Source organism: Python bivittatus, unplaced genomic scaffold (genome assembly GCF_059951505.1).
Source record: "Python bivittatus isolate LINGU-HERP-01145 unplaced genomic scaffold, Pbiv_v1 ctg000020_np1212, whole genome shotgun sequence".
Taxonomy (NCBI): Eukaryota; Metazoa; Chordata; class Lepidosauria; order Squamata; family Pythonidae; genus Python; species Python bivittatus.
Window position 1 is genome coordinate 107,592,694 of NW_028277030.1, and position 12,045 is coordinate 107,604,738.

The window sequence follows — 12,045 nt, forward strand, 5'->3', positions numbered from 1 at the left end:
GGCTTGATAAATTTTCCTTTCTCCATATGTGGTATTTTGGTGTCTTTTGGTCCATGTTGGAGACGGGAAATCAGAGGTTCTTGTTGAATTCTTGTTTTCTCATCCATCTTGGCCTGGTATTTTTGATTCTAATGTTGAGAGAATTAACAAAAAAATTATCAAACCATGGCAAACTATTTTCAGATATTTTTTATCAGTTATAAGATGAATAGCATTCATGCTCCCTATTTAGAAGAACAACTTTAAAAAGAAGGGCTTTTAGTAGTATAAGTGTATACCAAATTTCTATGGGAGATAGCCCCCCTGCGGAAAAGAGTGGGCCGGAAGTGACGTCATGGCCACGCCCCTCCCAGAATCCCTTGCGCGGGCGTAACCGGAAGTGACGTCATTGTCCCTCCTCCTGGCATGCCTTGTGCGCCGCCCGGAAGTGTCCCTCTTCCCGTCATGCCTCGCGCGGGCGGAACCGGAAGTGCTGCCATTTCCCCGTCCTCCCGCCATGCCTCACGCGGTCTGCGCCGGAAGCGGCCGTCCTCCCGGCATGTGCCTCGGTGTTTTCCAGGAAGCGCCGGGGTTTTTTAAAAAACTACAAACCGTTTTAGGCGAGCGGTTCAGTGTCGAAAAAAACGACAAAAGCACGCGGGTTTGCAAACGGGGAAGCCCCTCAAGTGCGCCGAGCCCCAAAGCTCCGCCGCCCCGCCGTCTCTCCTGTGCAATAAAGTCAGCCGGCAGCTGCCCGCCCTGAGCCCCAAAGCTAGTTTCTCGCTGCCCGCCGCCCCCGCCGTCTCCCCCGTGCAATAAAGCCAGCCGGCAGCCGCCCACCCTGAGCCCCAAAGCCAGTCTCTCGCCGCCCCCGCCCGCCCCGCCGACTCTCCCATGCAATAAAGGCTATCGCCCGCCATCCCGGGGCCCCGAGCCTTTCTCCTCCCCCCCGCCGGGGTTTTCCGAAGGCAGGAGGGGACCGCCAGGGTGGGGGGGGCATGTCCGGGCATGTTCCAGACATGCCCGGGGAAGAGTCGCGCCGAGGCCAATGGGGAGCCGCGGGCGGGACACGTGTGGTGGAAGGCGTGGCCGTGAGAGAATTTGGAGCCGGGTACGTCTGTCTCGAAAACAGAATGCCGTGTTTTTAAGATGGCAAGTACGCCGGATTCCTCGTTCACCGGGACCACAGAGCCCCCGAAAAGAAAACCCCGCCCCAGGAAAAAACCCGCCAGATTGGCGCCGTTTGAAAGCGGCTGGGACAAACTGGCCGCTGTATCAGCTGTTGAAAACTTGCAAGCTGAGACCGTAGTTCCTTGTAACTGCAAATTCTGCAGCACAGATGGTGGGTGGCTTTGTAATCTTTAGAAAGCAGAGTTTTTAGTATTTGAAACCCATCGTTTAAACCAATCTTATTTCCTTTTTTTTTTTTTTTAAAGAAATATCCTATCCCTACCATGCCACGGTGATTAAAATTCTAAAGGCCTGTGTGATCAAAATATTACTTCATTGCTCTGCGGGGTGCCTGCAAGACGATGGAGACCAAACGGATGGGTCACCAGCCAGCGAAGAAGAAATGATGAAATCCCTATGTTCCAGAATCTCAAGGCCTGAGACTCTCTGGGTCATTATGACCATTGCCGCGAAACTGGACAAATTCTATGTCTCATGTGACACCCTTGATGAGCTTATGGAATTCATACAATGTATTGAGAAAAACCCCAGCCCCATGGGTGTCATGACAAAAATAGGGTCTGAATTACTGGTGGCTCTAAAGAGGCTTATATGTCAGAATGTGACAGGGGTTGACTACAAGAAACTGCTAACCAAAGCCTGACAATAAAATATTACCGAGACCCTGTTGAACGGAATAATAAAATGTTTTTCAAAAGAAAGCAATGTCTGTGTCTCTTTTGCTAACATCAGCTTGACCAGTTGTGGGGAGGGGGTCAAAAGTGTGATGCCAACAGGGGTGGGCGAGGCACCTTAAGTGTGCAGGCAACACCTTAGCTAGACCCCACAGCCCAACCCCTCCGCCTGCAAAGAGTGGGCAGCCTGGCCAAAATTGGGTCTGACTTACCGGTGGCTCTAAAGAGGCTAATATGTCAGAATGTGTTAGGAATTAATTACAAGAAACTGCTAACCAAGGCCTGCCAAGAAACTGTTAATGAAAGCCTGTGGAATGGCATAATAAAATATTTTGCAAATAAAGCAAAGTCTGTGTCTCTTTTGCTAACATCAGCTTGACCGGTTGTGGGGAGGGGGTCAAAAGTGTGATGCAAACAGGGGTGGGCGAGGCGCCTGCAGTGTCTGGCCGATGCCTTATCTAGATCCCACAGACCAAGCAGACACCCTGCAAAGAGGGACAGATCGGACCCTGCAAATGTAAGTACAGGATGAAAATCTTGAGGCAGAGGGGGGGTGCATGGCAGGGGACTGTTTAGCAGTTATAACTTTTATTTCGTTGTTTTATTTTGGGTAGGTGGTCTAGACACTTTACCATGCTTCTCCGGGCACTGAGAGCAGGGTCTTATGTCTCTTTTTGATTTTAGAATGGGAAGAGGATCAGCTGTTTGCAGACTTTACACTCCCCACAGATCCCCAGGGGTCTCTGCACAGTGGAGACCTAGCAGTTATAACTTTTATTTCATTGTTTTATTTTGGCTTAGGAGGACCCCAGTGATTCGCAGTGCATGAGAGCGCTTTTGGGTAGGTGGTCTAGACACTTTACCATGCTTTTCCAGGCACTGAAAGCAGGGGTCTTACGTCTCTTTTTGATTTTAGAATGGGAAGAGGATCAGCTGTTTGCAGCCTTTACGCTCCCCACAGATCCCCAGGGGTCTCTGCATAGAGGAGAGCATCAGAAGTCTCAGGAAGGTAATTTTTTTTTCTTTTTGGTCTTAGAATGGGAAGAGGATCAACTGTTTGCTACTTTTATGCTCCCCACAGACCCCCAGGGTTCTCTGTATAGAGGAGAGCATCAGAAGTCTCAGGAAGGTAATTCTTTTTCTTTTTGGTTTTAGAATGGGAAGAGGATCAACTGTTTGCTACTTTTATGCTCCCCACAGACCCCCAGGGTTCTCTGCATAGAGGAGAGCATCAGAAGTCTCAGGAAGGTAATTCTTTTTCTTTTTGGTTTTAGAATGGGAAGAGGATCAACTGTTTGCTACTTTTATGCTCCCCACAGACCCCCAGGGTTCTCTGGACAGGGGAGAGCATCAGAAGTCTCAGGAAGGTAATTCTTTTTTCTTTTTGGTTTTAGAATGGGAAGAGGATCAACTGTTTGCTACTTTTACGCTCCCCACAGACCCCCAGGGTTCTCTGGACAGGGGAGAGCATCAGAAGTCTCAGGAAGGTAATTCTTTTTCTTTTTGGTTTTAGAATGGGAAGAGGATCAACTGTTTGCTACTTTTACGCTCCCCACAGACCCCCAGGGTTCTCTGGACAGGGGAGAGCATCAGAAGTCTCAGGAAGGTAATTCTTTTTTCTTTTTGGTTTTAGAATGGGAAGAGGATCAACTGTTTGCTACTTTTACGCTCCCCACAGACCCCCAGGGTTCTCTGGACAGGGGAAAGCATCAGAAGTCTCAGGAAGGTATGGCTTTAGCCTGTTTACAACCACCCTCTGCAGGCAAGGATTGTTAGCTTCTGCAGGAGTAAACTATGGTGTGTTTCTTTCCTTTTTTTTTTTTTTTTGGCTTCAGAATGGGGAACCGACCAAGGATTTGCCTCTTTCCCGATGCCATCGCCTGACATGGGGGGTGACAGCGTGAGTTCTACACCACAGCCGTGTACAAGCCATGCAACACAAATGCTGCTAGAAGGTGAAATGGCCTGCTGTTTTATCCAGACGCAGACTGCTTTTAGAATGTAAGGAGGGTCATGACATTACTACGATCACCTCTCCTTTGTTTTTAATCCAGGGCCGCCTGGAAAAAAACAAAAGAAGTCTGAAGGGAAGAACCCCACACCCCCAGCAAACATGTCTATGTCAGAATCTCAACCAGAAGAGGAGATAGAGGGTTCTGTGTCGCAGCTACAGACCCCTGACTCTGTAAACTCTGGGAATGTGCGTATGGAGCTGGTGCAGTCGTGGGAGAGGCCCATCCGTCATTATGCGGCTGTAGAGCACTATCGGCGGTATAGGTTTGCTAATCTTGACAACGTATGCTCCTTTGTAGAGGCGGTTGATGCCGTCCATAATGTCATACAGACCTTTTTGAATGAAGCCTCTAGGGATGTAGGTCAAAATGATTTTGCGCAGCTCCGTTTAGAAGCGGACGGTCTGCAGAGACCTTTGTTTTCTGTTAGGAGGCATATGGAGGATTTAAATGCCGATGATTTCCTAACACATGTAGAAAATCTTCTGCAGAGCAAAGCAGAGCTGGTGTGGGCGGGCAATTTACAATTAGTGTTCACCGTCGTGAGGAACAGGGAAGGGGGAGGCCACAGAAAGTTAAGCACGGTCATTTTCACCAGGGTCCTGCAGACAAAAAGGCAGCACCTGATTGATTTCAATGTGGAAGGTGAATTTCTGTGTTTTGCTGGGTGTCTGCTGAGCTTGTTAGATAGCAGGGGTGGCGTGAGACGTGAAGACGTTACTAGAGCGGCCAGGGACATTCACGCCCGCCTGGGCATTTCCACAGAATACAGGGTTGGCTTTTCACAGATACACCTCTTCGAAGAGCATTTAGGGGTCATGATAAAAATTTTGTTTTATACCCACTGCGGTTGGAGGTTTTTTGTCACCGGCAGACAACACCAAGAAAAACCGGTGTTTATATTGCTGCATGACAAACATTACTACGGAATCAAAAACATCAAGGGCTTCCTGGGCGAGCGTTACTTCAGTGAATTCTGTCACACGGGCTACCACCACAAATTTAGCCATGGCTGCCAATACCACTGCAGGGCGTGCCTGAACCAAGACTGTCAGGAGGCGCTGGGGGAGAAGCCAAGATGCTGTAGGTGCAAGCTGGTTTGCCGCTCTAACGCATGTCTTGAAAGACACACGCGGCTGGCGGGGGAAGGAAAGGTTGTCTGTAAGGCCAAGGTGTTTTCTGAGATGTGTGGTGTTTACGTTCTCACACCCCACAATAAATGCAAGAAGACAGTGTGTGGGCAGTGCTCCGAGAAGGTTGAAAGCCTGGATGGGCACCTGTGTTTTATGAAGGGGGTGGATCGCCTGCAAAACGGAGAAAGATACGTTTACGATTTTGAATGTCGCCAAGAGACAGGTTTGCACATCCCGAATTTTGTGTATGCGATGGACATGCTGGAGCCCGGCGATGGCAAAAAGATAATGAGGTGGAATCGTTATGGAGAGGACTGTCTGGAGCAGTTTGTGAAGAAATTTATAGACCTCACATTTAAAGGATGCACCTTTATAGCCCACAACACCAAAGGATACGACGGGTACCTAGTGTTGAGACAGCTGATCCGTGAAAAAGTGCGCGTTGACTTGATAAGCCAGGGCGGCAAATTGCTGAGTATCACCCTCCCGGATTATAAGATCCGGTTTATCGATAGCCTCTCCTTTTTGCCACTTAAATTAAGCAAACTTCCGAAAGCCATGGGGTTTCAGGGGTGCAAAGGGTACTTCCCCCACTTGTTCAATACAACGGATAATCAAGACTACGAGGGGCCTCTCCCCAAAGCCAGGTATTACAGCCCCGAGACCATGATGCCCGGCGAGAGAGAAGCCTTCCTGAAGTGGCACGCCACTAATGCAGGCACCGTGTTTAAACTAAAGAAGGAGTTGGCTTACTACTGCAGACAAGATGTGGAGATACTGAGGGAGGCTTGTCTTCGGTTTAGGGCACAGGTGATGGAAATGACAGACCGCGAGTGCCTCACAGGTCGCGGTGGGGATATTGTTGAGGAGGTAGAGATTCGCTGCATTGACCCCTTCCAATACATAACCCTTGCCTCGGTCTGCATGGCCCAGTACCTGTTCATGTATTTGAAGAGTAAAACCATTGCTTTAGCCCCCTTGGACTCCTATCAGAGGGCAGAGAAAAGGTATTCGACCCTGGGTATCCAATGGCTGATGTATATAGAACACACTGAGAATATCCGCATTCAACACGCTCTGCAGGGGTGCGAAAAGCAAGTAGGCAAATATTCTTTGGACGGCTTCGCTGTAATAAACGGGGTCCCCACCGCTTTTGAATTTAACGGCTGTTTTTTTCACGGGTGTCCCGTCTGCTACTCTGAAAAAGACTTCAACAAATTACTTGATTCAACCTACGGAGGGCTGCACAGCTGTACTCTGGCCAAAGAAGAGTACCTCAGGGGTCGGGGTTACACCATGCGCAGCATCTGGGAACACGAGTGGCGGGGCATGCTGGAGACAGAACCCACGTTGAAGCAGTTTCTAGTTGAGAAGAAGCTCCCAACCCCTTTGAACCCGCGAGATGCTTTTTTTGGGGGTAGAACAAACGCCACATGTCTGTACTACAAACCAAAGCCCGGCGAAGAAATCCTATATTATGATTTTACCAGTTTGTATCCGTTTGTGAACAAGAACAAGGAATACCCGGTTGGTCACCCTCAAATCGTCTATCAAAACTATGGGGACATCAGCCAGTATTTCGGGATAGCCAAAGTCAAGGTGTACCCCCCAAGGAACCTCTATTTCCCGGTCCTACCCCACAAAACAAGGGGCAAACTAATGTTTAGCTTGTGCTCGGCCTGCACAGAAAAGCCACAAGCCACCCCCTGCACGCACACTGATGAAGAAAGAGAACTGACCGGGACGTGGTGCACCATTGAATTGAAAGTGGCTGTAGAAAAGGGGTACAGAATTGCTGAAATCTACGAGGTCTGGCATTTTGACAAGAAATCAGACGAGCTGTTTTCAGGCTATATGAATACACATCTCAGGCAAAAACAGGAGGCCAGCGGCTATCCGGCTTGGTGAAAACAGAACAGGATAAAGAGCGGTATATCCGGGATTATGAAAAGATGGAAGGCGTCTGCTTACGGCGTGAGCACATTGAGGTCAACCCCGCTAAAAGGCAGATAGCCAAACTCTTTCTAAACTCTCTGTGGGGTAAGTTTGGCCAGAGCACCAATCACCTGACGACGTCTGTGGTGACAAAGCCTGAGGAATTATTCAAATATCTTTTTGTGCCCTATTACGACGTTTCTTCCTGCGAGTTTGTGGATGACGAGACAGCTGTCGTGATGTGGAAAATGGCCAAGAACCACCCCACCAAAGCCACTTGTACCAATGTTTTCATCGCCAGCTTTACCACGGCTTACACCTGGCTGGAACTCTACAAGCTCCTGGACAGGCTGGGCGATAGATGTCTGTACCATGACACCGATTCGGTCATTTTTGTAAGTAGAGAGGGAGCGTGGACGCCTCCATTGGGCGACTATTTAGGTCAGCTGACGAGCGAGATCCCTCCAAACACCATGATCACCAAGTTTGTGGCGGCCAGCCCCAAAACATACGCTTACGCCTTGTCCAACGGGGAAGCGGTGCTGAAGGTGAAGGGGGTTATGCTAAACAGCGGAAATTGTGAGAAGATCAATTTTGACAGCTTGAAAGACCTGGTGGACGATTACTGCCTGCCCGGCGCGGAGAGAAAAAAAGAAATCAGGGTAGAACAGCCCGGGATCATCAGAGTTAAGAAACAGTGGGCCCTAGAAATGAGGGTCCTCAGAAAGACCCTCAAGGTGGTGTATAATAAAAGAGCTCTAAAGAGCGAGGATTACTGCACGATGCCGTACAGCTATTAAGTGTTATGGAAAATAGCGCGCAGTTTGTACACCCTTCCTCTTGTATTATAAGCGGGCCGTCCAATTCCGGCAAATCTTATTTTATCAAACAAATGTTAGAAAACGGCCCTGCCGTGATGTCTCAAATGCCTCAAAATATTGTATGGTTTTATAGCTGCTGGCAACCTCTCTACAAAGAACTGCTTAATAAAATCCCCTATATTAAATTTATGGAGGGCCTTCCGGCTTCCTTTGAAGATGATGATTTGTTCCCGCCAAACCAAACCAATCTAGCCATGGTGGACGATCTTATGGCCTCGGCCGGCGACAACGACCAAATACAGAAGGCTTTTACGCAGTACGTTCATCACAGGAACCTGAGCATTATTCTCATACTTCAAAATCTGTTTTTTCAAGGTAAAAAAATGCGCACAATAGCTCTGAATTCAAAATACCTAGTTTTATTCTGCAGCCCGCATGACCAGGTGCAAATTGTCATGTTGGCCCGACAGATGTACCCCACTAACATCCGTTACTTTTTAGAAGTGTTCCAAGACGCCAAGAGCAGGCCCTACGGCTATCTTTTGGTCGATTTGGCCGCCACTACAGCGTAGGACTACAGACTGCGAACCAGTATCTTTCCACCTGATTGGCTGGCCGTTTACACTATGAAAAAGAAGAATAAAAGAGCGTAAGCTCGAACGTCTTGGTGTTAGTATGTACAGGATGTCGGAGAGGGTGCGCAGAAATTGGGGGATCTTAAAAATCTTAGTAAGGGCCAGTCCAAGACACAGAAAAGCCATCTTGTGCAGTGCAAATAATGACCTAGTGGGGGCGATAGCCGAAATAGCGCTGAACACCTTAAAAGGCAACCTCCCGCTGAAACCCTCACAATATAAAGTTTTAAAGAGAAAGAAAGGCGCCATCAAAACATTGAGTGATAGAAAGGTGTCGCTCAAAAAGAAGAGGCTGCTCATCCGCTAGTCGGGGGGCTTCGTTGGATCGTTACTGGGGGCGGCTATACCACTACTGGCCAGTCTGTTCGCCCGTTAACCCATGGAACATGCGGAGAAAATGTTTTTGGTGTCGCGCCGGCAGATGGAGCAGCTACAGGCCAGACCACCAACAATGGGGGTTGTGGCTGCTAACCGTTTGGATGATGAGATACGGACTATTCTTCAGAGACCTGATCTGCGGGAGGAAGAAAAGATTAAACTCTATAATTCCATGCTGCAGAGGTTTCTCAGACTGAACAGACAAAACGATTCTAAAAAAGACAGCCTGGCTCTCATTTACGCCTCAGAAGAGATCCGCCAGCCTCAACCCCCACAGACGTCCCCCCAGGACACGGCGCTACATGACATCCTAAGCGGCGTGAGCACGCATTACAGGAAAAATGCAGAACTTTTGCTTAACAAAATGAAACAGCACCGGGACATCTCGTCCTGGGATGACTGTGGCACCTTTTTGTACAAGGGCGTACCTATCCCCGGCACTAACATTTTAGATCTGGTGAAAGGGGCCGCGTAACATCGCTCCCTTACTGAGAAGCGGAAACCTAAAGGTTGGGGCGAATTTATGAACGCTATGGCCGACACAAATGTTCCAACCTCCTTGTTGGAGTCTATGGCGGTTAAAGAAGAATTAGAAAGGTTGAAAGATCCCCCGTCCGCTAAGGACGAAAGGGCTATTAGCCCCGATTCTGCCACAACGGGGCAAACAGCTCCTCTGGTTACCGATTCGTCCTCTAGATCCTGGTTGCTAAGTCCTAGAAGTAGACCCGGGTTTGGTGACTGGCTAAATTTGTAGAAAACGATGTATGCCATGTGTTGTAAATAAATACGCTGTGAAACCAGTAAATCTGTTTAAGTCTTTCTCTTTATTTTACAGAAAGCCATGCATGATTGCATACATTGGTGATGGATACAGGTCCCAGGCCCCCTTCCCCCCTTTATGTTTTTAACATGCCGCCGGACCATTTGATCATTTTTAATATTGACATCGCCGTACATCTTTAAAATATCCTCATAGACTACGCCTTTGAACTGGTTCTGTAGAAAAAACACACAATGTTGCCCGCAGGTCGTGGCTCCGGGGTGTTGCAGCCACCGCCGATGAAACGTGTGCGTCTTAGACTGCCGCTCTAAGAACCTCGCTATGGCTCTGGGAAAGTCCGGGCTGCCTGGAGGTCTTCCATAAGAATTAAAAAATTCCCCGTGTCTGGGAGCCGGGAAGTAGAGGGATAACCAGTGTTCTCCGGGTAAACTCTGAGGGTGGATGTTTACGATTAATCCGAAAGGTCTTTTGGAGATCGGCATCTTGGGTAGCAGATCGCAGGGGTAAACCCCTAAAAAATCAGGGTTACCAGAGAAGAGACGTAGGATCTGTAGGGTGTCCATTCTCACATATAATCAAAAAGCACGTTCCTGGTGTGGCTTATTTCAATAACGTTTTCAAAGATGGCGTAGAGTATCATGTTGACGGTGTGGGCCAGGGGCTGTGCGAATCTAATTTCCGCTCTGAGGTTGCCATTTCTGATCAAAGAATAGTGCTCGGCACACCCGTCATCGGGGCAAAGATCAAAACAATACAAGTTATACCCTGTCTTAAATTCTCCCCGGTTGATCAAGAGAGGTCTGTCTTTCATACCCTTACCGGTCATCTGCACCATCTGCATGTATTCTCTCACATAAAGGTCGTGTTCATAATCAGGCTGAAGAGGCTTAGTGGGGATCTGTTCGCCGTCGCAATACAGGGCACAAAAATTGACACTGAAGTTCTTAAAATTGAACAGGTTACTGTCATATTCGCCACTGAAAGACGCGTTGTCCACAAAACCAATCACTAGTTGTTTAGGTAGCTGGCCCAGAAAAAGGTTTTCCTGATTACACACAAGGCTGCCTGCCAGAATGCTGTAAACCTTCATCCCCACTCGATCAACAGGGTACTTGGCATTGCTGGTCAGCAAAGCTTCCGTGTGGCCCAAACGCACTCCGGCTGATATTTTTACACGTTTCACAAAAAGAGAGGCCAACACCAGCTGCATTTTGTAATTCTCGTTGCCGTCCCTCATTAGACAAAATTCATTTCTGCTTCTTGCGAGTTTGATTTTCACATCAACACCGTTAATTAACAGCTTGTCTTGAAAAAAAAGATCGCTATGCAACAGTCCGATTAGGTCCCATTTACGGCTCCTGGCTGTATGTCTCGCTCTCACCATGAACCCGGCATTGCCGGCCTGTGACAGTAAAGTGTTCTCCATGCGGCTTGACATGTCTTTGTAAAACCCCCCGGCTGTAAATTGCGTTCCTAGAGTATCAGCGCCGTAATTCAAAATCAGTTCGATCATGGCCCTATAAGGATAGCAGTGATGGCTCTGCGTAATGAGACGATCTCCCAGGGTCACATCCAGTTGGTTAAACAGCGATGCTATAAGATAGTTGACCAGGGCTACCTGTGCGTCGTCGGCGATGCCTGTGCCATCCGCATTTACAATCTTGCAAGTCACGTGCAGCAATGTGTTGTTTAAATCTGTGTAATGATTGCCGTGTTCCGTGACAAAAAATTCCAGGGGGGCGTTGGGCGTTAGCGCAGATAAAGGAGGTATCTCGACATACATGCTGTTTTCAACACTGGTTTGTGTAGGTGGCAGTTGAAAAAGATCCAGTTCCGACTTCATACACTCCTGTGAAGCCTCGTGGATAAAAGACATTTTGTATTAGAATATATCTCGGCTGTCATAGCTCTTCCTCTTCTGTGCCCGCTTCCTCTTTGTATGAGCGCGTTTTTTCACAACTCTTCTCTTTTTAAAGGGGGTAGGCGGTCCCGAACCCTCTTGGCCTCTCCCTATAACGCGGGATACAATCTGACCAGCCACGTCTTTGACAATGTTCTTGGCTGCGGTTTTCACATGCGGCTTGACGATTTCTAACCCTTTCTTTAGAAGAGGCATGGCTTTTCGAAAAAGACCCCGAAACAATCTTCCCAAACCTGTCCCATACATGACGGGGGTTCTGCGAAAGCCCGTAAGACCGCTACCCGCTTGATCCCGATAGTAGGCTACGTAGTCTTGAGGTCTCCCGTACTCCTTGATCACAATCATCCTTCGCTTTTCTGCAGTCTGAAATGAAGCTTGACGATGACCTTCCCGTGGTTAAAATGGACGTATTCTGATCTCTTTTGATTTTGACCGTGATGTTAGGGATGAAATGTTTGCAGACCGGGACATAATGGGGGTTATCATAGGTTACCGTTATGAATTCTTTGTCTTGTCCCCTCACAGGCACACAGCGCAGTAATGGAACATAAAAGTCACCAACTACCTGAGGTTCCACAATGTCTG

General features: G+C 48.3%; 1 protein-coding gene across 1 annotated transcript; it reads right to left on the bottom strand.

Annotated features, from left to right (window-relative positions):
• Window positions 1-10,104: 10,104 nt before the first annotated feature.
• LOC107326540 (uncharacterized protein F54H12.2-like) lies at window positions 10,105-11,415 on the bottom strand. The gene has a single exon (XM_015890710.2). It carries the CDS (start codon window positions 11,413-11,415, stop codon window positions 10,105-10,107), a length of 1,311 nt encoding a protein of 436 aa, XP_015746196.2.
• Between the last annotated feature and the right edge of the window lie 630 nt (window positions 11,416-12,045).

Coding starts and splice junctions, on each gene's coding strand:
- LOC107326540 (XM_015890710.2), bottom strand. CDS start 11,415: ATGTCTTTTATCCACGAGGCTTCACAGGAGTGTATGAAGTCGGAACTG.